Genomic DNA, 20,133 nt, shown 5'->3' with positions numbered 1-20,133 from the left:
AACTCATCACCCACACGCCACTGGCATGGTAATATGGTCAAATGGGAGTTTTGATGGTGGATTAGAGGGTCCCATTGTGTGGCTTTGTGAGATCCCAGAAGGTTGAATCAGTTCATCTAGACACAAGGTTTAGTGGGAGAAACGTTTTATCACTAAGTGACTTCGTCAGTCTCAACTGACTGCAGGTACCCCCACCCTTATAAACAATACAGTGGCATAATGACCGAAAACAATGATCGGTTTCATATGCAAACTGCCGTGAGCATTGACTAGAGTTTCAACGGCCGTGTGTACTATTCACAGAGTATTTGGGAATGGTTTCAATCACAGCATTGTAAGATGGCGACAGCTGCCATCTTGGCCTCTTTGACTCCCCGTTCAAACCAGCGTTCCTCCCCATCAAGGATGTGCACATCCTCATCCTTGAGAGTGCTCACTGGCCTGTAGATGGTGTAGACTGTATAGATGGGTGTAGACTGTGGAGTCGTGGCCTGATGTGTTAGCTCATCTGTGTTGTGCCATCCTCTTGGCCAGCGTCTGTTTGGTTTCCCCGATGAACAAGTCACGGCAATCCTCCTGGCACTTAACAGCGTACACTATATTGCTCCGTTTGTGCCAGAACTTAATCCCTGGGTGGACCAATTTCTGGCGCAGCATGTTTTGGGGTTTGAAAGCAACTGAGACGTGGTGTTTGGAAAATATGTATCTCAACTGTTCCGACACTCCTGCCACATACAGAATCACCAGCTGTTGTTCTTTTCCTCTCTTCGATTGGCTGCTACACTGTTTGGGTGTCTTTCTGGCTTTGACAAATGCCCAGTTAGGATAACCACACTTAACCAGGGCCTGTTATAGTGGGATTTCTCCCCTTCCCCAGCCGCTGTGTCGGTGGGGACGTTGTCAGCTCGGTGGTACAGCGTCCTGATGACTCCTAGTTTGTGCTCCAGTGGATGATGAGAGTCAAACCTTAAGTACTAATCAGTAGGTGTTGGTTTACAGTAAACTTTCAACAATCTAATGTCCCCCATCACCAATTGCAATGTCACAGTCTAAGAAGGCTAACCTGACATTTTTCACATCCTCCCTGGTGAACTTGATGTAGTTGTCCAGAGTTAATGTGGTCAGTGAAATGTGCTATATCCTGAGATTTAATTTTAAGCCAGATGTCGTCCACAAATCTGAACCAGTGGCTAGGTGGTGTCCCTGGATAGGACATCAGAGCCCTCTTTTCCACTTCCTCCATATACAAGTTGGCCACTACAGGTGAGACTGGGGAACCCATAGCACACCCATGCTTCTGCCTATAGTACTGCGCCCTGTATGTAAAGTACATGGACTGAAGACACAGCTTCAGGAACAGACACACTTGGTCAGTGTTAAGGTTGGTCCTATTGCTAAGGGTGGGGTTGTTTTGTAATTTCATATGGACTACCTCCACTGCTTCATCAACAGGGACACACGTGAAGAGGGCCATAACATCACAAGAGACCATCGTTTCATCCGCCTCTATAATGATTTCTCTTACCTTATCCACAAGATCCATAGTGTTCTGAATGTGATGTTCATTACTGTCTACCAGCGGGTTAAGGATAGATGCCAGAAATTTATTAAAGATGTTATAGTTCATTGAGTTAATCATGCAAATAATAGACCGTCGGGGGCATTCCGGTGGTTCGTCTGGTAGAGCGCATACCACATAAGGCTGAGTCCTTACCGCAGTGGCCTAGGTTCGAATCTGGCCTGGGCCCTTTGCTGCATATCATCTCTGCCTTCCTTGTCTCTCTCTCTCTACTATCACTATCCAATAAAGGCGGAAATGTCAAAAAATAATCTAAAAAAAAAACAAAAACAAAAACAATGGATTATAATGGCACATCCTCTTTATGTATCTTACATAAATCATACTGACTAGTTGTAGCTTCCCCTGAATATAATCCACGGTACAAAATCAATAGCACTGTCCTGTTCTAACAACTTCAGGCAATCTATCACCTTTTTCTTATAACCACAACCTGGATCTTATCTCAGGGGCTCATAAATTCAGGCTTTGTGAGATGCATTACAGTAAGTGGCATTTGGTTGGGCTGATTTTAAGCGTGTGCACTGGTTTTGAGAGGAACACTGGTTTGGGGGTGGATAGTATCAGCAATGATAGTATCAGCACTTTGAGTGGTGGCTTATCTGCGTATATATGGTCTCTTTACCTTTAAATGTGTGTGCTCTCCAGCAGGCAATGGGAGTAGCCAGGGGACCCCATGACACTTTAGACAGTGTGTGTAATACTGAAACTGCAGTCTTCCATTGTCTTGCAACTGCGCCTGCAAAGAAACACCGAGTGTTAATTAGGATTACACACAATCCGCTGGCACACTGCTCTTCACTTGTGTACTTTATACTGCACAGTAGTGTTCTGTACCACAATGAACAGATATGTCTTACTCATTTCAACACGTACAGAAAGTTAACTATTAGCACATTATCCCTTACATAGTTGCAAATTTCTGTTTATTTCTATTTGTTAGTTGTTCGAAGTTTCTTTACCTACTTTAAAAACAATGTTGAGCATCCCACAAAATTCCTACTATGTTTGAACTTGCCTTGTGCTTAAAATACTTAAATCTATCCTGCTTTTTTCACCCATCTGTGAATCAATGTAGAAGCCTAGCAGGAATGGTAGAAGATGGAAGAGTTGGCTGAAGGAAGTGAGACAAAACTTGAGGCTCTCTATGAGAAGGAGGCTCTGGGAGAAGTGCTATGGTACACTGTGTAGGATCAGTTAGCCTATGCTATAAACTAGCACATTGCCAGGCCTGGAAATTCATTCATCCAGTCCCATTTTTAGGATGAAAAGACTAAGAACAGAACAGTTTCCAAGTGTTTATCTCAAGATTGTTTCTAACACACACGGTCCAGTGTCCACAGGTTTCTCCCTCACATGGTCAAACAAACACAAAGTTAAATTGTCGTAACACAGAAAGTTGAATCAGTTCATCTGGACACAACGTTTATTGCGAGAGAAACATTTCACCACTCATTTGAAGAAACCTGTTCAGTTTCACCTGACTGCAGGTATCCCCACCCTTATAAATGACAGTTTCATTTTAAAGGCACACATAGTGTTGTTAGTAGAACACACATAGGTGTTCCTTGTTGACCACGTCAGCCAATACCGATTCCACCTGCCTCCAAACCAATGGACAAACTGCACCCCAACCTGCCATGGCAGCTATTTCATTGGATTTATCAAGTTTGAATCTGTATTTTGCAACGATTTAGTCCCAGAAAAACTCCAAAAACACTCAACATTTGTGGCCCATTTCCACCTTGCACTTTTCAGTTACCACAACTGGACCGATCTATTATATCTCATGTATACACACAGCATTTACACAATGCATTTCGCCTGCTCATTGTCAGTTGTGGTAAGAGTCCCTCCCATGTAGCTGTTACAGTAATACATTAAGTGTGTAACTGAGTCACACATTAAGAGAATACGGTACTTCCCTCAAGTTGGCCTAATTCAGATTCATAGGTCACCGCTGTGTGGGTCTGGGCCCTAAGGGTCTGCTAAACAATGCAGCAAACAGGCAGTCAGTCGGTCACCTGTTATCTTTTAAGTGAGTGTTCTGGGGTGCACTGAAGAAGGCAGATTAGTGTTACAGGATGTGCTGGCGTCGGGATTGCTCATGGGACACACAGCTGTCCATATCACTCATCATCTCTCCACATTTCTTTCTTTCTCTGTCTTTCTCTCAGCAGATAAACTGCTGAAAGAATAATTTCTCAAACACTGGAGAAAAGTACAGGATGCGCTTATGTTTAGAACGGCTTTCTGATGGCCTATTTTTACTATTAAAGCATCCAAAAGCTGTCCTAGATGTGTTAAAACTGATTCTGATTCTAACTGTACAACTTCAAGAGAAGAATCAAATAGTCATAATTTATAGTTATACTTAACATCCATCCATCCCCATCCATCCATTATCCAAGCCGCTTATCCTGATCAGGGTCACGGAACACTACATTTAAATCTGTCACAGTGATGGTGGGTGAATGTTTGTGTGTATGTGTGTGTGTGTGTGTGTGTGTGTGTGTGTTTGTGTGTGTTTGTGTGTGTTATGTACACTGTCAGATCTCCAACTGTTTGGAAAGAAAGGAAGTAGGTTTATTATGCAACAGCAGCTGTCTGAATAAGTAGAGAGCACGGTATTTTAATGACACTCTCAACCCAGTGCTGTATGTTCTTTTTCTTCTTCGGAAACGTTTCAAGTCAACAGATAACTCCTCCACCCTTTACAGTAACACAAAATTATCTCCTAAAATGGATGAAAGAACAAAACATAGGAAGACAGTTTTTTCCAAATTAGCAAGGGTGCAATGAACATTTAATCACATTAAAATTCCAACGTAGTTCCCGTGGTTCTTACTCAGTAAAAGTCAAGTGTATCTAAAACAGTGACGACAGGATATGACCTCTTTGATTTGTTGTATTTGAATGAGTCAAACACCAAACGTGTTCCCGTGAAATTCCACGAGTAGTCAGATTTGTCTTTAGAAGTTGGATAACAGTTAACTGATGACACCTTTACAACGCAGACCTAAAAACAGCTGCAACTTCTTTGGTGTTAGTTCAAAGGTACTAAACAAGTATAGATAGTCTTTGTCTTTATGCATGCTCAATAATCCTGTTAAGAAAACCACAGAATGTTGAATCAGTCATCTGGACACAACGTTCATTGAGAGAAAAACATCCCACAATGCTGTGATTGCAACAATTCCCAAATCCTCTGTGAATAGTACACACTGCCATGGAAACTCTATCAAAGAAGGTTGAATCAGTTCATCTGGACACAACGTTTATTGACAGAAACATTTCATCCCTCATCTAAGTGACATGTTCAGTCTAAACTGACCGCAGGTATCCTCACCCTTGTAAACAATACAGTTGCATAAAGACCGAAACCAACGACCAGTTTTCATATAAAACAAAAAAAGAGGGAACGACCATCCCTGAAGAGGGGGGGGGGGGCTAAGAGTAGCTCTGTCGCCATCTTACAATGCTGTGATTGCCAACTCAAACGAAACGTATCTGTCCGTAAACGTTGTATCCAGATGAACTGGTTCAACCTTGCTTGATTTTCTTACTGGGATTATTGAGCATGCTTCAAGACATGTGATTGCGTTCCCAAACCCTCTGTGAATAGTACACACAGCCACTGAAAGTCTAATTAATGGTCACGCCCATATTTGCATATGAAACCAATCGCTGGTTTCGGCTGGTATGCCAACGTATCGTTTATAAGGGCGGGGATACCTGCAGCCAGTTGAGACTGAAGAGGTCACCTGGATGAGTGACCTTCATCAGAGAAGGTTGAACCAGTTCATCTGGATACTTAAGACGAGTGATGAAACGTTACTCTTTATTTGTAATTTGTGATATTGGGCTACACAAGTAAAATTGATTTGATACTCTCTCAATAAACGTTGTGTCCAGACAAACTGATTCAATGTTCTGTGATACAGTCTTTGTTCAAACAGTATTTGTTTTTTTTGTTTTTTTAATGCGACCTTCAGGCCTTACGTCTACACTGTTTGCAAGTGATCAGATGGAATTTGTGATAGCTGTAATCACTTTCTTGGTGTATCTATATGGGTTGCCTTAAAGGTGCTGTCAGATAGGAAACCATATACAAATGTGGTTGGATTCTGATTTTTTTAAAAATACGTGACTTAGTGTGCTTTCTGCCATATAAACTTCTGAAAAGCAATCTTTTTCAAACCAGACATCCAAAACAATCAAATCTGAGCAGCAGCCAGTCTGGACATGACGCACGACTCTTATGTAAGAGCTGTGAGCGGAACAGCACAGAATCATTGTCAAGTTTGTAAATGGGAGCAGTCCTCATATTGGACTGTAAATAATATGGAGCTAACCGCTCCATATTATTTACGTCTTGTCCTGGTGGGACGTTAGACATTGACATTCTAACACAGACGTAAAACTACTGTAACCAGTTACTTTCTTGCCACGTGCGGGATTCGATACGGGGCGTACTGCACCACAAGGCGACATCACTAACCGCCCGGCTAAAGGGTCAGACCCGTTAGCTAGGGGCTAATGTGTCTTATTAGTAGTTTACAGTCATCACCCTCCCCGGAAGCGCTCCGAAGAGACTTCTGAGGATCTGCACACTTCCGGATCCCACCGCTGCCACCAGTGTAAGCGAGGGTTTGTAGATGTCGCCTATACCAGTGTTTCTCAACCGGGGGTCCGCGGGCCCCTAGTGGTCCGTGGTGTAATTGCAAGGGGTCCGTGAAAATAAAATATCTTTTAAAAAAAGATCCTATGACATTTATAGAAATAGGATTATTTTACTTAAATGTGACTGAGACCTTTATCTACCTAAACTATGAAGGGTAACAGGACTTTTTTTCTCTAATTACATCTGTTTCACAAGTGTAATTTATTGTATTTTAATAAGAGATCTCGCTCCCGTTTGCATTGTTAAAAGTTACTGCATAAAAATTCTGTTGTTACATATATCTGAAAGTTACTGAATACATATTCTGTTTTGTTACATATATCTGAAAGTTACTGCATAAGAATTCTGTTTTTTAACTATATCCAAGTTACAACTGAAAGCTCTTATTTTGGCCCCAAAGAGTGAATAAATGCTATAATGCAATTTAAAATGCCGTTTCTACTGTTTCTATCAAATTGCAACCCCCCTCCCCCAAGATCAGGTGGAGGGGTCCTCAGGGTAGATCAAAAATACGCAGGGGGTCCAGGACCCCAAAAAGGTTGAGAACCACTGGCCTATACGGTATGAAACTATAAAATAACAAATACGGAGGTTCCACTTTCACACGAGGACCACTTCATTTGGATTCTCCCCCCAACAGAACTCCACAGCAACAACACCGCGTACAGCACTTCCGCTCTCTCTTCGGCCTTCAAAATAAGAGCTCAAGGCATATACCATGGCAACAGCTTATAGCATGAGCTTAAAATCACTAACAGGCAAGTCTAGAAAAATAGGTTACACTACTCATAAGACTAGGGGCTAACGTGTCTTATTAGTAGTTTACACAGATGCTAAACAGGGCTAACGTTAGCTCGGCTGAATCACGTTAGCTAACCCGACAACCCCGGGGGACGCAACCGGACACTTCAGAAACACTTGAAAACTTCTATCAGACGATTTGATTTGTTTGAGCAACTTAAAGGTCTTACTTACATCTCGGCCTGTGGCGTTTCTGTGAAATCCTACCTCGAACGAACCCACACGGGCAATAATAAGAGATAGAATACGACGGGAGAGACCGAGTGCAGAAAAATAAGATTTTGCGAATTTTCTTATCGACGTGGATCATCATTTCAATCGAAAAGGCGAATTATTTTATGTCTTACAAGAGTTTACAGTTTAGATAAACTCACTCAAACATTTTTGGAGAGGTCGCCCACTCCCCCTCCCCCCGTCAGACAATGGTTGTGTCCGAATACCCAAACTACGGCATTAGTACACACCATGTAGTAACCATGATTACATACTACAAAGAAATCTTCAAATTGTAGTAACATATATTATACCCCCAAAAAAGCCGACGCGTAAGCCATTTTTCGACGAAATATCTAATATGAACAGATGAGACACTAGTCCAGAAGAAAATGGCGACTTTACCCGTACGCGGTCACCGCGGGTCGCCTTTTCCGTTTCCACCCGTCGTCACTTCCGGTGGCTGGGCCGAGGCTGAGTTCATGGCGCATGTTAAAGGCAGCGGAACGTAATTTTACCGCTCCGTTCTTTCCACGGGTCTCCGTAGGGCCGTGTCGTTACCTGTCAATTTGCAATACGACTGTAAACTACTAATAAAACACGTTAGCCCCTAGCTAACTGGTCTGACCCTTTAGCCGAGCGGTTAGCGATGTCGCCTTATGGTGCAGTACGCCTCGTGTCGAATCCCGCACTGGGCAAGAAAATAACCGGTTCCATTGGTGGCAGCGGCGGGATCCGGAAGTGTGCGGATCCTCAGAAGTCTCTTCGGAGCGCGGGAAGAACAAAGCGCGAAGGCGCGCTTCCGGGAGAGGGTGACGACTGTAAACTACTAATAAGACACGTTAGCCCCTAGCTAACGGGTCTGACCCTTTAGCCGAGCGGTTAGCGATGTCGCCTTGTGGTGCAGTACACCCGTATCGAATCCCGCACCGGGCAAGAAAATAACCGGTTACACGATGTTGGAAAATAGGTCAAAAACACCCACAAATAAACCCACTTTATCATGAACCCCGCGCCAAAATGACCACTAACGGACAGATCTCGACAGTGTTTCCCTTGAGTAGATGGGAGTTGACAGGGTTGCCCTTTTTGTCTCAGGACTCTTTCGTGTTGACCATCGAGGCCCTCACCAAAACAATGACACGGGATCCTGGTATAAAGGGTTTCAGAGTCGAGCAAACAAATCATGAAAGTAATCTCCTGGCGGATGACGTAATGTTGTACACAACGGATCCTGGTAACTCCCTCACCAAATTACAGACTCTATTAAAACGCTTGTGGTGTTAGAGAGCTGGGGGGAAAGTGAAATTAGGCCCTGTGATGGCCCGGCGGCCTGTCCAGGGTGTCTCCTCGCCTGCCACCCAATGACTGCTGAGATAGGCTCCAGCATCCCCAGGAGGATAAGCGATTTGGATAATGGATGGGTAGATTGTAAGCACTTCACTGTATGTGGTACTGTTAGTATGTAGTATTATCTACTCATATATTTTCGGAATGTGTGTGTGTGTGTGGTGATAGTGTGTGTGTGTGTGTGTGTGTGTGTGTGTGTGTGTGTGTTAGTTAGTGTGGATAGCGGGACCGAAAACTAAAGCATTTATGATCCTAATTCTTTTTGGAGGTGGTAGGTATTGTCTCAGAGAGTAAGGGAAAAATCCCAGAAAATCAAAATTATGCATAATTATGCATAAATATGCAAAATATGCATTTTTCTAAAAATGGCCAAAAACCACTTTTCTCGGCATTTCAGATGATTCTGCGCATCTTTGATTTTTTTCACCTATATAAAAACATTTTTCTGGGACTTGGAAATGTTTTGGCATTATGCAAAATATATGCATTTTTGCAAAAATGCACTTATGATCCTCATATTTTTTTTTTGGAGGTGGTACGTATTGTTCCAGAGAGGACCAGAAAAATAGCAGAAAAATGAAATGATCATGCATAATTATGCATAATTATGCAAAATATGCATTTTCTACAAATGGCTAAAAACTACTTTTCTCGGCATTTCAGATGCTTCTGAGCATTTGGGGGGAGGGAGTTGGAGTGGGGGGGGTAAACCACTTTTCTCGGCATTTCAGATGATCTCAGCATTTGGGGGGAGGGAGTTGGAGTGGGGGGGGGGATTTAGGCGCAGGGGGGAGGCGGTTAGCTGTCAGGATGAAGAGGAGGGAGATTTAGACGGGTGGATAACCAAACCGCTACATTGTAGCGGGGTTCTTCTAGTTCTATTAATATTTGACACATAGCACAGGCAGCCTAAAAGTCAGCTTGCGAGCGAGTGAGTTAGAAGGCCGGTTCATGCTTTTTATCTGAGAACAGACATAAAGGCTTATGATATACTGTCCATTTTGTTCTGGCAGAAGCACAGTAGGCAACAAGAACCGCTTGTCTGTTTCTTTTCCAACATTGTGGTTTTTGTTGTATGAATTTGTGGGGCAGATTTCACCCAGTTGCCTTGCTGCCATAAAAACACTTTAGGTACTGCAGTCAATCACTGGGCTGAAATGCTTATTTGGTGTTCGGCCTCCATTAGCCATGGGGAGTATGAGCAAATAGTTTGGGAATGCTCTCACCTCTGCGAGGCTGACAGGAGGCCCTTACTTTATAAAATCACAAATCGGATTTGGGATTTCGCCAGGCAGATGCAAATTTAAAGAGCCGAATGAACCCGGTCCAACAAAACCCTGCTGCCTGAAAGGAAAAGTATTGGAATGTTCTGTTGGAATGAAATCCCTTTTTATTTTGGTGGTCAGTCATCTTCCTTAGTTACAACTCCTCAGTAACTTTCTTAGTCATAAATTACAACTAAAAAAAACGCCACAAAACGAGACGGGCTAGCGATCCCCGCTCTTTCGTGAGGCATAACCCTTCTGTCAACAAAGCGTTTTTCCTTTTTTTACACAAGCTACACGTAGGGATGGGGGTATTTCAAGATAAGCCTTCTGCGTAACTCTAAAAATGGAAACGTGTTTTTCTTGGCGCCCACATGGGAATGAATGCTTAGGAAAGACGGGTGGGGTTTAAACAAACTAATTAATCACCGTATATATTTTCCTCCCTTTATTTGGGGACGCCATTCTGCAGACGAGTGAGTCCAAGTGCTGGTTTCCTGCCACGCATCCAAAAATAAAGCAGTTTTCTCAGTGCACCTCTTGAAACCAGTCAAGGAGAGGGGAATGACAACAGTAAACCCAAAGGTCATATGCAAATCTTACACAGATCTTTATTGTCCTTTCATTTACAACACTTACATACAGGCGGTGAAGCTGCCCTTTTCCGTTTCTTATACAATCCATTTTTTTTTCCAACAATCAGTCTTTACGTCTCGTTTGTCACATACAGAAGCCTTCCATCTCCCGCCCCCTACATACTTTCACCATTGACCAATGCTCATTGGCTTGTCACCAACACCTACAACACAACGTTCACAAGCGAGGCACCACACACCACCTTACTGAATGCAGTTCAGCAAGTTGCGTGGGGCTGTGTACCATGCTTTAGCAAATCCCTCTCATTTCAAGCAAACACGCTTTATCTGTCTTTTCCATTCTTTCCGACAACCTTCTGACAACTTTCTCATTTCCATCGACTATTCTCTGAGGTTTTGTCCTCGGTAGAGCGAGTCAGTGCTGCTACCTCTAATGATGCTAACATATAAAGCTCCATGCAAGATGCTACACTGAAAAGTGATCTTTCTTTCTGAAGCTTCAGTTTCTTAGATTATTTTTTTTAAACCAACATGGCTCAGTTCAAAGTGGGTTTTGCTTTGTGTCGAATAAAAAAAAAAAAAAACCCCAAAAAAAACAATCATCTCTCTTTTTTGACATTGAATGATTCGTCATCGCTGCCCTGCGTAGCGATGTGTTTATTCTAACAGAAAAAAAATAGATAAATCTGAATTGTGATTGGATTTTAAAAGTAAAGCTTTTGACTGCGGTAAATGCAAAACGAAGTGGCTGGGTCATAACATCTGTCATTAAAGGAATGTACAAAAATAAGACTTATCTTCCGGGTACTCTAGAAATCAGACTTTAACAGAGAACTCTGAAGAGCTTTAGGGTTTTTTTATATATCATTTTTGCTCACATTTGTTCTTTTGCTCCTTTATCCAATTCTACTTATCATAACGTTTCAAATAACTTCAGCTAAAAGCTAAAACAGTGCTGCTTTAAAAAAGAGCTACAGCAAAATTTAGATTATAAAAATGTAAAATTTAAATCTCCTCCCACTCCAAAAAAACAAAAACAAAAAAAAACAAAAAAACAAAACAGAAATGACTGTAAAATAATGCTTAAATACCAAAAGTAAACAAAACTTGACACACCGCCTCTTTCTTCAACAAAAATGGACAAACATAAATCCCACACATGTATGAATTTGTTTGCCTCTTGTCACACTTTTCTTTCCTACAGCTGACGGAAGCTGCGCGGGTCCTTTCAGAATACTGCTTCTTTGTGGTGCGCACCTCGGCCCAACAGGGGGCGTATGGAGGGGTAAGGGTATATAGCTGCCGATGGGGGAGAGTAACACAGAACACTGATGTATTATAACGCACACCCACGCACATAAATAGAAAAGTCCAAGTGAGCAGGGAGGGAGCGGGTGGACATCAGCCACCCTCGGCCTCTCATTGTTCTTTGTGTCATCCCTCATTTTCAGATGTGTGTATGCTTATATATACAAAACAAAATAACAAAATGTCTGCCGGAGGAGTCTGTTGTCTCCCCACACCTCAGCTTCACACCATCGTCTCTTTCCTCTTCCCAAGAGAGCAGAGGGACCTCTTGTCCTTTTTGGTTTTGTGTGACGTTGGAGACGACAACGGGGAAGACTGCGTCGACGATGAAGATGATGTCGAAGATGACGAGGATGGCGAGCGGGAGGCGGGGGATGACGAGGCGGATGAAGCGGGGCTGCGGAGGGTCTCGTCTGCGCACGGTGAGCTGGGAGCAGACTGAGTGGCTGCCTGCGGGCAGTTCTCGTCCGTCTCCTCCATGTGGATGATGGCGGAGACCGAGGACGGGCGGCGCTTGGAGCGGACGTCGGCCCCGGCGGGCGCGGCGGTGGGTTCGGGCAGGGGCCGATGGACGGAGATGGCTCCGCGGAGGCAGTTGAGCCACTGCTGCTTGTGGAAGACGTCGTTCACCTGCAGCGTGTGGGACTGGCCATGGCTTGGGTCTTGGAAGCGCACCCGGAAGATGTTTTTGGCTACAGAGGCAAGTGGGGGAAAAATAAATTCATTATCAATTGACTACTTATTTATTAACAATTAATTCAGCTCAGCTTTAATTCATGGCAAACGTTATAAGATCATTTGCTTCGGCAAGAAATCATACACTTTTGATTACTTTTACTTGATTACTTTACTTTTATTCTTCCGTGCACGATGTTTTGGTACTTCAGTCATCTTTAACAATACGAGCTATGAATGCCATTTTAACTTTTAAAACATTCAGCATTTCATGAAAGGCCAGGGGTCAGCAGCTTAAGACTCACCTTTGTCTGCGTTGCCAAAGGCGCCCCGGAAGGATCCGCCCATTCGGACATCACCGTCCTGCAGGTCTTCTAGCACTAGGTCCTGGACTGGGATGGGCTGCCGGTACACCTGAAAGCACTGGCGCTCGTTCCGGGTCACCGGCCGCGTCAGAACCAACACCTCGGTGAACAGGAACACGTGTAGCTTCTGAAGGGAGCAAAGATGGGAAGGAAGGACCAAAAGAAATGATTAAAATCAGATGGCTAACATTTTGTGTATAACCTGACTGGTGTCTTCACACAGACACACACACACACACTCCATTCCCCACTGACAGCAGAGCAGATTGCTATCATAGCAGAAAATCCGAGGATTAAGTCATAGCTTTTGTCTGGAGGGTAAATGGAAAAAAAGGGGCTAGTTTATGGCTGAAGTCTTGCCTTATATGGGTGAGGCTTGTCACAATGCATGTGTTGGTGGAGGCAGCCAAAGCTTCTCTGTTTTTGTGTGTGTGTAGTGTGTTTGTGCATGTCTGTGTGTGGTGGTCTTTGTGCAAGCACGTGTTTTTGTGTGTGTACTCCAGTGTGTGTCTTATTTTGTGTGTCTGTATGCACGCTGTGCTCACCGTGCCGCTCTTATTGCGCAGCTCTCCGTGGCACAGCAGACTCTTGCACTGGTCGAGGTGCGGGTCTCTCTGCCTGTCGTCCAGATACTCCAGCTTGTCTATGTAGTACTGGCACTCTGACTCACCCTTCTTCATGTTAATGTCTGACAACACATCCTGGATGATGCTGATCTGCAAACCAAACAATCAGAAATAAAATTAAATCAATCAAATGTATTCATTTGCTTCAGGCAGCGGAGTTGAGGTACATCGAACACAGTCATAGTTCTGTCAGTTACTGAGGTTACATCTGAGGACTGGATGAAACTTTCCTCATCCTGTCCTGGCAGGAACACATTCAAACCAGCAGGTCTTAGCTAAATTTCTACTGATGTCAGGATCGAAGGAGATTAATGTGTCCTGGTGTGATTAGACGATGAAAATTTGCATTAAAAAAAAAACACCAGCTGCATCTGACACCTGCAGGTATATGTGTGTACATTCCAGGACTCACCGCTTTCTCCAGACTGGCTGAGTCAGGGTGCTCTGGCGGCGTGTGCCTCAGGATCTCTTTCAGCAGCAGAGGATACTTGACCAGGCGCGAGCGCGGGATGTCCAGGAAGCTCCACAGGTCCAGCTTCCTGCTGAACGGCGACTCCAGGCAGCGCTGCAGGAAGTCCTGGACGCGTGGGTCCTGCTTCTTCTGGTCCAACAGCGCCTTGGCGGCCAGCTGGTTGCTGCAGTAGTCTCTGTAGGCATTCAGCCTGGGCAGCTACAAGATAGGAGGTGGGAAAATGAGTTAGCATTACGTTGTGGACCGGACCGGGAGTACAAAAAACATGACAAAAAACTGAGATTTTTTGCAAATTGGAAATATTGAGGGATTTTTAATGTTCATATGTGTGACTGGTCCACTTACCCAGCTGACGACAATCTGCCCGATCTCCCCCACGGTGCCATCGGGCCCGGTGGCTTTGGCCAGCTGGGCCAGCAGGTTCTCATGTAAGGGGATGTAGGCGTCCAGGTTCCCGAAGATGTGGGTCAGCTCCTCCTCCGACATGATGGACAGCTTCAACATGGGGTCATGGTACGCCTGTGTAAAAGTGGGGTTGGCAGAGCCAAGAAATTAAGTCAAACAACACGGCAACCGGATTTCACGTTGACACACAGAGTGAAGACAGTGGAATCAGGGGGTAGAAGGACTAAGAATAACTTTGGAATAAGACAACGATACATAAAGACAGAGGTAGCATTCCATTCTTTATATAGTCCCTGGCTTGCCTGTGCTGTAAGCTCTGCCAAGCCCCTTTGATTTAATCTGTTTGCGTTACATGAACTCCACAAAAGTTTAAAAGTACAAACCTTGCGTGCAAGCTGGAGGTCCTCAATCAGGTCCTGTTCTCCGCGAGACAGCTCAAATATGGCCTAAATAGGGGGAAGGGAGGAAATTAAAGACATATTCTTACAGAAAAAAAGAAAGACAACTGAAAAAAAGCAGGGAACAGGATGTTATTACATTATTACAGTGCCTGTTACACTAGATAGAGCCCGCTGAAGCCAAATTACTGAGGTCAACCTCAGGCTTGATTGCGTCTACTCCCCCTCTATGTTTTAAACTGTGCTGTTTATTGGCTTCTGACAGTTGGTTAAGATGTCTGACATGTAGGGGTGGAATGGAGAGTGGGGGCAGAGAGGTTCTTTAGCGTGTTAGCCTGTTACGTCTATGCTAGCTTCACGTAGACTCGGAAATGAAAGGGCCAATGAGAGCGGGACGGCGTTCAGACGCACTTAGCTAAGTTAGCACAAATACCGCAGGGATGTGTAAAACTAACAGAGTCTGGAAGGGCTGGCTGGCAGATGTGGAGAGAGACGGAGGAAAAAAAGAGAGAAAAACAGTCTGGGGGTGAGTCAGATGTACTGGCCCTCTGGGTTTTAATAATAAAGACTCAACAGACTAGCGGTACATTGCTCTGTCTGGATTTCTGATCTAAAGCTGACATTCGTGTTCTGATCTGATTTTATCAGCAATACTTTCAATGCAATTTCCTTGTTATGTGGATTTTCTATGTGAGTGAAGCTGCATTGCTGTGGCTCACCTCCTGCCTCTTGATCTCTTTGGTGGAGAAGGTTCCCTTCTGATGTACATCTAGTGTCTCCGACCACAGCGTGCTGTTCCTCCGCTTGGGTGGCGTGGGGGCCGCTGCCTTGTTGCAGGGCTTCTGGGGCACGCCCGGCGACTTGCCATCGCCCCGGAAGGAGGCCTGCCGACAGGAAACAGGGAGCCGGCATTAATCGTCATGCAATGGGAGGGTGCCAGGGCGAGACATTGAGGATTCGGTGGAGTGTGTTGGGAAACGTGCTGTGGTGTGTGTGTGGATGCGCTGAGAGTTCCACCTCTGTCCAGTAAACTTCGGTTCTGGAGGTTTACATAAGGCTCACCTGGATGGTCTGGCCGAAGCGCCGGACGGCCCCGCTCTTTACCGGAGAGATGAGGCTGGCTAGCGACGTCACCCTGCCGAGCGGACGGACACGTTTGCTGCTGGGTTCCTGGGTAGAGAGAAAGATAGAGAGGAAGGAGAGATTAGTCATGCATTTCGTCATATCCTGCATCAAATTAATCTAGCACGTGAAACGTCCAATGTGGCAAATCTGGAACTAAACGGTTTGAGACGGTCTGAGAAGCCAGGGTTTTCCGAAGGGGACGGTGAGAAATGGAACCCCCTCCCCAACTCCCTCATGATGAAATTCATCATGTGCGGAATCATAAATCTTTATTATCGGATGGATCCGCTCCCCACTTCTCAGGGCTGGGAAACAGGAGGAGCTGGAGCCGAGGCTAGGCCGCAGACAGACTGGCGGACCAGCAGACAGACAGAGAGGGGGGGGGGGGTTCGGTGGGGAGGAGGTGTAGGAAGCAGCTGTTGGCTTCATCATGTGAGGAGTTGCAGAGCACAAAGACCCTCTCTGACGGTTTGGAGGGGAAGGGGCCTGGAGGCATGCCAGGAATGCACGAGACCCTGTTCTCAGCTGTTCTGCAGCGACTATCTCACCCCCAAACCCCCCAACACACCACTTAGCTATACAACCTCTTGAAAAACAGCACACCCCTCCATGAGAGGGTCTGCTCTATCAATCAAACGGTGGGAGATAAACGCTTCCTTATTGCCTCAGCGCTTTTAAGTCTCGCTCTCTAGGAGAGAGAAAGCAGTATGGGACAGTAAGGCACTGTGCCACTTTAAACAGACCACCAGTGGGAGTAATGTGTGTGTGTTGCAATGGTCATAAAAACACAGTGAATCTGTTCGCCCATTTTCCCGACTGTTTATACATGCTGGGGGTTGTTGTGGGTTTGGGGGTTTCTGGCTGCGTGTCGGTACAAGCCCTCTGTGGTGGGGAGCCTTGCGTGAGAGCAGCATCACACCTGGGCCAGGTGATACTCTCCCCCTCCCCTTCCCCACTCCCCGCCTGGTCGCGCCTCCGGGAGAGCGAGCGCTGCTTGGAATCGATCCAACGGCAACAGAGAAACCAAAGAGCTGCAGATCTGAGGAGGTGATTTCAGACCGCAGAGGTTCTTCGGGAGAAAAAAAAAAAAAACCTGACAAGGAGAGACAGCAGCAGCTGCAATTAACATTTACAAAGATGTTTTTTTTGAGAGTGTGTGTGTGTGTGGAGTGGTTGGGACAGTGCATTTAACACTGTACACTGAAGCACCAATGAGTATGTATATGTGTGTGTGTGTGTGTGTGTGTGTGCTGTGTTTGAGGGCAGACCCAGTGTTACAGGCTGCTTGTGTTTTCTCCTGACTCAGGCCTGATGGGCTTTCTTTTTTTTTCTTTTTGCCTCGCTTCAGCAAAAAAAAAAAAAAAAAACTGGGAAACAGAGTGGCCTTTCAGGCTCTGGGCCCCACAGACGCATCAGCTGTGGAACAGATCCACTCAGTGTGGACGCCGCGGCTGCGGTCAGAAGTCACGGTCCGTCTCTGCCCCGGACCTGTCGGCCCAGAGAGCTCACCAAACCCTCTACGGGCCAGTTTAATAAGAGCGACCGCAGTCGGCGGTCTACATGAGCCGTGGTCAGCGCAGGAATCCCACTAACTGACAGAACGTCTCCGGTCAAATCTGAACGAGAGTTTCACAACAGTCTGGCTACACACACTCAAGTGTGTGAGCCTATCAAACTCCACAGACAAAGAGAGAGAGAGAGCAGAGGAGAAAGACAGAGAGAGAAGGGGAAAACAGGATTTTGTTGGTTTCAAATGAGGTTTTTTTTTTTGGGGGGGGGGGCTCTCAAAGTCAATATTGGAAACGTGTGCCGCCCTTTGTTGCCTTTCCTGTGTGCCGGGGACTGGCCTTCCAATAACAAAGAGACACTAGTCTCACTCTTTGTATACGACCAGTTTTCTATCCACTGGAAAGTGCAACACTGCAGACAGACAGGCGGGGCAGAGGGAGAGCGAGCGAAAGAGAGAGAGTTTCTATTCCTGGTAGTTTAGAGCCCTCCAAACGCCCCACGAGTAGCTTTCAGCTTCACTCGCTTCAGGAAACCGGCCGTTTCCGGGGTTTGTAATGCTGGCGGGGATAGCCATCATCTATGGAACAACCCCCCCCCCCATCCCCAAACGCACACCACTAACTCACGTTTTGGGTGTACATGTGCACAGTACATGTGCAGTGTAGTTCTGCAGCTCCAAATCCAGGATTACAAGGCCTTTAAACTTCAAGGGATTTCCATTTTTTTTCCTCCTTCTCCAAAGCTCTCCTTCGGGGCCCCTGCTTTTCTCTGATGTAACCCCCTGTGTGCGTGCGGTTAGTTAATACCCCCGGCCCCGGCCCTCTCTTCCATTACAGTGCCGCTGGCGGGGGGGGGGGGGTGACCGAGCGGCCGCAACGCAAATAAACTGAGCTGAGGTCATCGGGGAGTCGGGAGGTGGTTAAAAACTTCACAGGGGCACATTGAGCAACACGGGAAACCAAAATCACCGGAGACTGTAGTGGAAAGGCTCACTTCACGATTCACAAATCGCCTTTTTCCACTTCTCCTTTATCATAAGTGTTGCTGAAAATCTGCACTTGAAAACGGAACCACAGCCACCACAAAAATGAGGAAAGGGTGGATGCCCACAGCTAGGTTAGAGAAGCAAGCGGATGAAACTTCTCTTCTTTTTTTTTTTTGAATGCCTACGGTGGGAACCGGGGGGGAGCGGAGCAGAACAGGAAGCACACCTGGATTAAAGCGCCCCATCCCTTTAATTGTGTCTGCAGGTGAAGGAATGCTTTCAGGCTGCTGTGAGAGCGGCTCCCCCACCTGGAAAGAGACCGCCGAACTGAGCCGCGCTGCCCCCGGGGCCGTCAGACCCGAGATCCATTTGGAAGGATCATTATCATAAATGCACTCAGATTCCAGATCTGCCTCAAATGTTCCCAGACCCAGACCCAGACACACACACACACACGCACACACACGCACGCACAGCCCAGTATTCCTGGTTGTGTTGTCCTGCTGTTTGCTGGTGGTAGTTTGTGGTTTTACTTTTCAGCTTCTTTCATACCTCATCTGTACTGACCCACCAGCAAGACAGACAGACTGAAGTTTCACTGACTTAACAGGTTAACAGAGCCGGGTAACACACACACACACACACACACAAACAGACAGAAGGTATTCTGAATACACTAAATGTCAAAGTGAATAGAGAACAATGACCTCCAGTGATTAACTCCACCAGGTCACCTGAGAGTTGTTTTTTTTTTTTTTTACAACTGGACAACACACAGTACAAAGTTTCAACTCATAAAAAGGTATGCACACAAGTACACACCAACACACACACACACACCCTTTGTGTTCAGGTGACATAAGAGCAAGGCTAGGCACTGATTCACGCAGGTCTAACGAGATGCGACCTCACCTACGAGAGATCCGGCCACGCAAAACTGCAAAGAAACAAAAAACCTGAGACTTCCGCTTGCATCTCACCTCTGACTCCTTGTTTGCTTGGTTCTGGTGGTCTATCACTTGCAGAGTCCGTTTGATAGGCACCAAGCTACCCAGTTCATCGTAAGCCACCATAGCTTTCAGTACAAAACACAATATCCGCTTTAGATCCTGATCCGGGCAGCTCTGCGTAATCCAAACGAATGATGAAAAAGAGTGAAAAAAAAACAACAATATAAATAAAAGCAAGTTTGTGAGAAACGGGACAGTGACCGGTGTGAGGCTCTTGTACGATCCCTCTTTACTCTTCTTCTTCTTCCTCCCCTGAGGGGACAGGTTAATCTCGCACAGCCGCTCTACAAACTTTGTTCTGAGCTGGATGCAGGGACGGAGGGAGGGTTTTATACCCCCCAAAGAAAGACGATGGGAGGTGCCAAAGGCTCCATACATCCTCCACCCTCCTGCTGGAGGAGGAGGGGCAGCAGCAGCAGCATCGGTTTACTTGGAAGTGTGATGGAACCACCGGCATGCGCCCTGTTGCTGATTCACTCACACTGACAACAGTAGTGGGAATCGGGAGGATCCTGGAACGGCGTTACGGAGGAGGCTCGTTTACTATAAACACTTCGGCACAAGGGCTTTGTGCAAGTTCTGTGCAAGCTTGTACCCGGCCCGCCGAGTGCGCAGCAGATAAATAAAAGGGGGGGGGCGTGCTGAAGTTAAACGTCCGGAGACAGATAGGGCTTATTAGCGATGCAACGGTACACGGTATGTTGTCGACCCGTTCGGTACGCCACCACCCCCCCTCCCCGGTTCAATACGCACACGTATTACGATAA

At 45.8% G+C, this 20,133-nt stretch overlaps 1 protein-coding gene across 1 annotated transcript; it reads right to left on the bottom strand.

Moving 5' to 3' along the window:
- Positions 1–10,478: 10,478 nt before the first annotated feature.
- net1 (neuroepithelial cell transforming 1) lies at positions 10,479–19,652 on the bottom strand. Its single transcript, XM_056275824.1, has 9 exons — positions 19,337–19,652; positions 15,800–15,907; positions 15,457–15,621; positions 14,723–14,785; positions 14,280–14,453; positions 13,875–14,132; positions 13,382–13,552; positions 12,777–12,963; positions 10,479–12,488 (listed from the first exon to the last, which is right to left on the bottom strand). The coding sequence occupies exons 1-9, from the start codon at positions 19,427–19,429 to the stop codon at positions 12,019–12,021; spliced, it is 1,689 nt and encodes a 562-aa protein (XP_056131799.1). The 5' UTR covers positions 19,430–19,652; the 3' UTR covers positions 10,479–12,018.
- Between the last annotated feature and the right edge of the window lie 481 nt (positions 19,653–20,133).

This window comes from Lampris incognitus, chromosome 3 (genome assembly GCF_029633865.1).
Source record: "Lampris incognitus isolate fLamInc1 chromosome 3, fLamInc1.hap2, whole genome shotgun sequence".
In the NCBI taxonomy this organism is placed as follows: Eukaryota; Metazoa; Chordata; class Actinopteri; order Lampriformes; family Lampridae; genus Lampris; species Lampris incognitus.
Note: the sequence above shows the minus strand (reverse complement) of the source record. Positions and strands in the feature narration are given on the sequence as shown.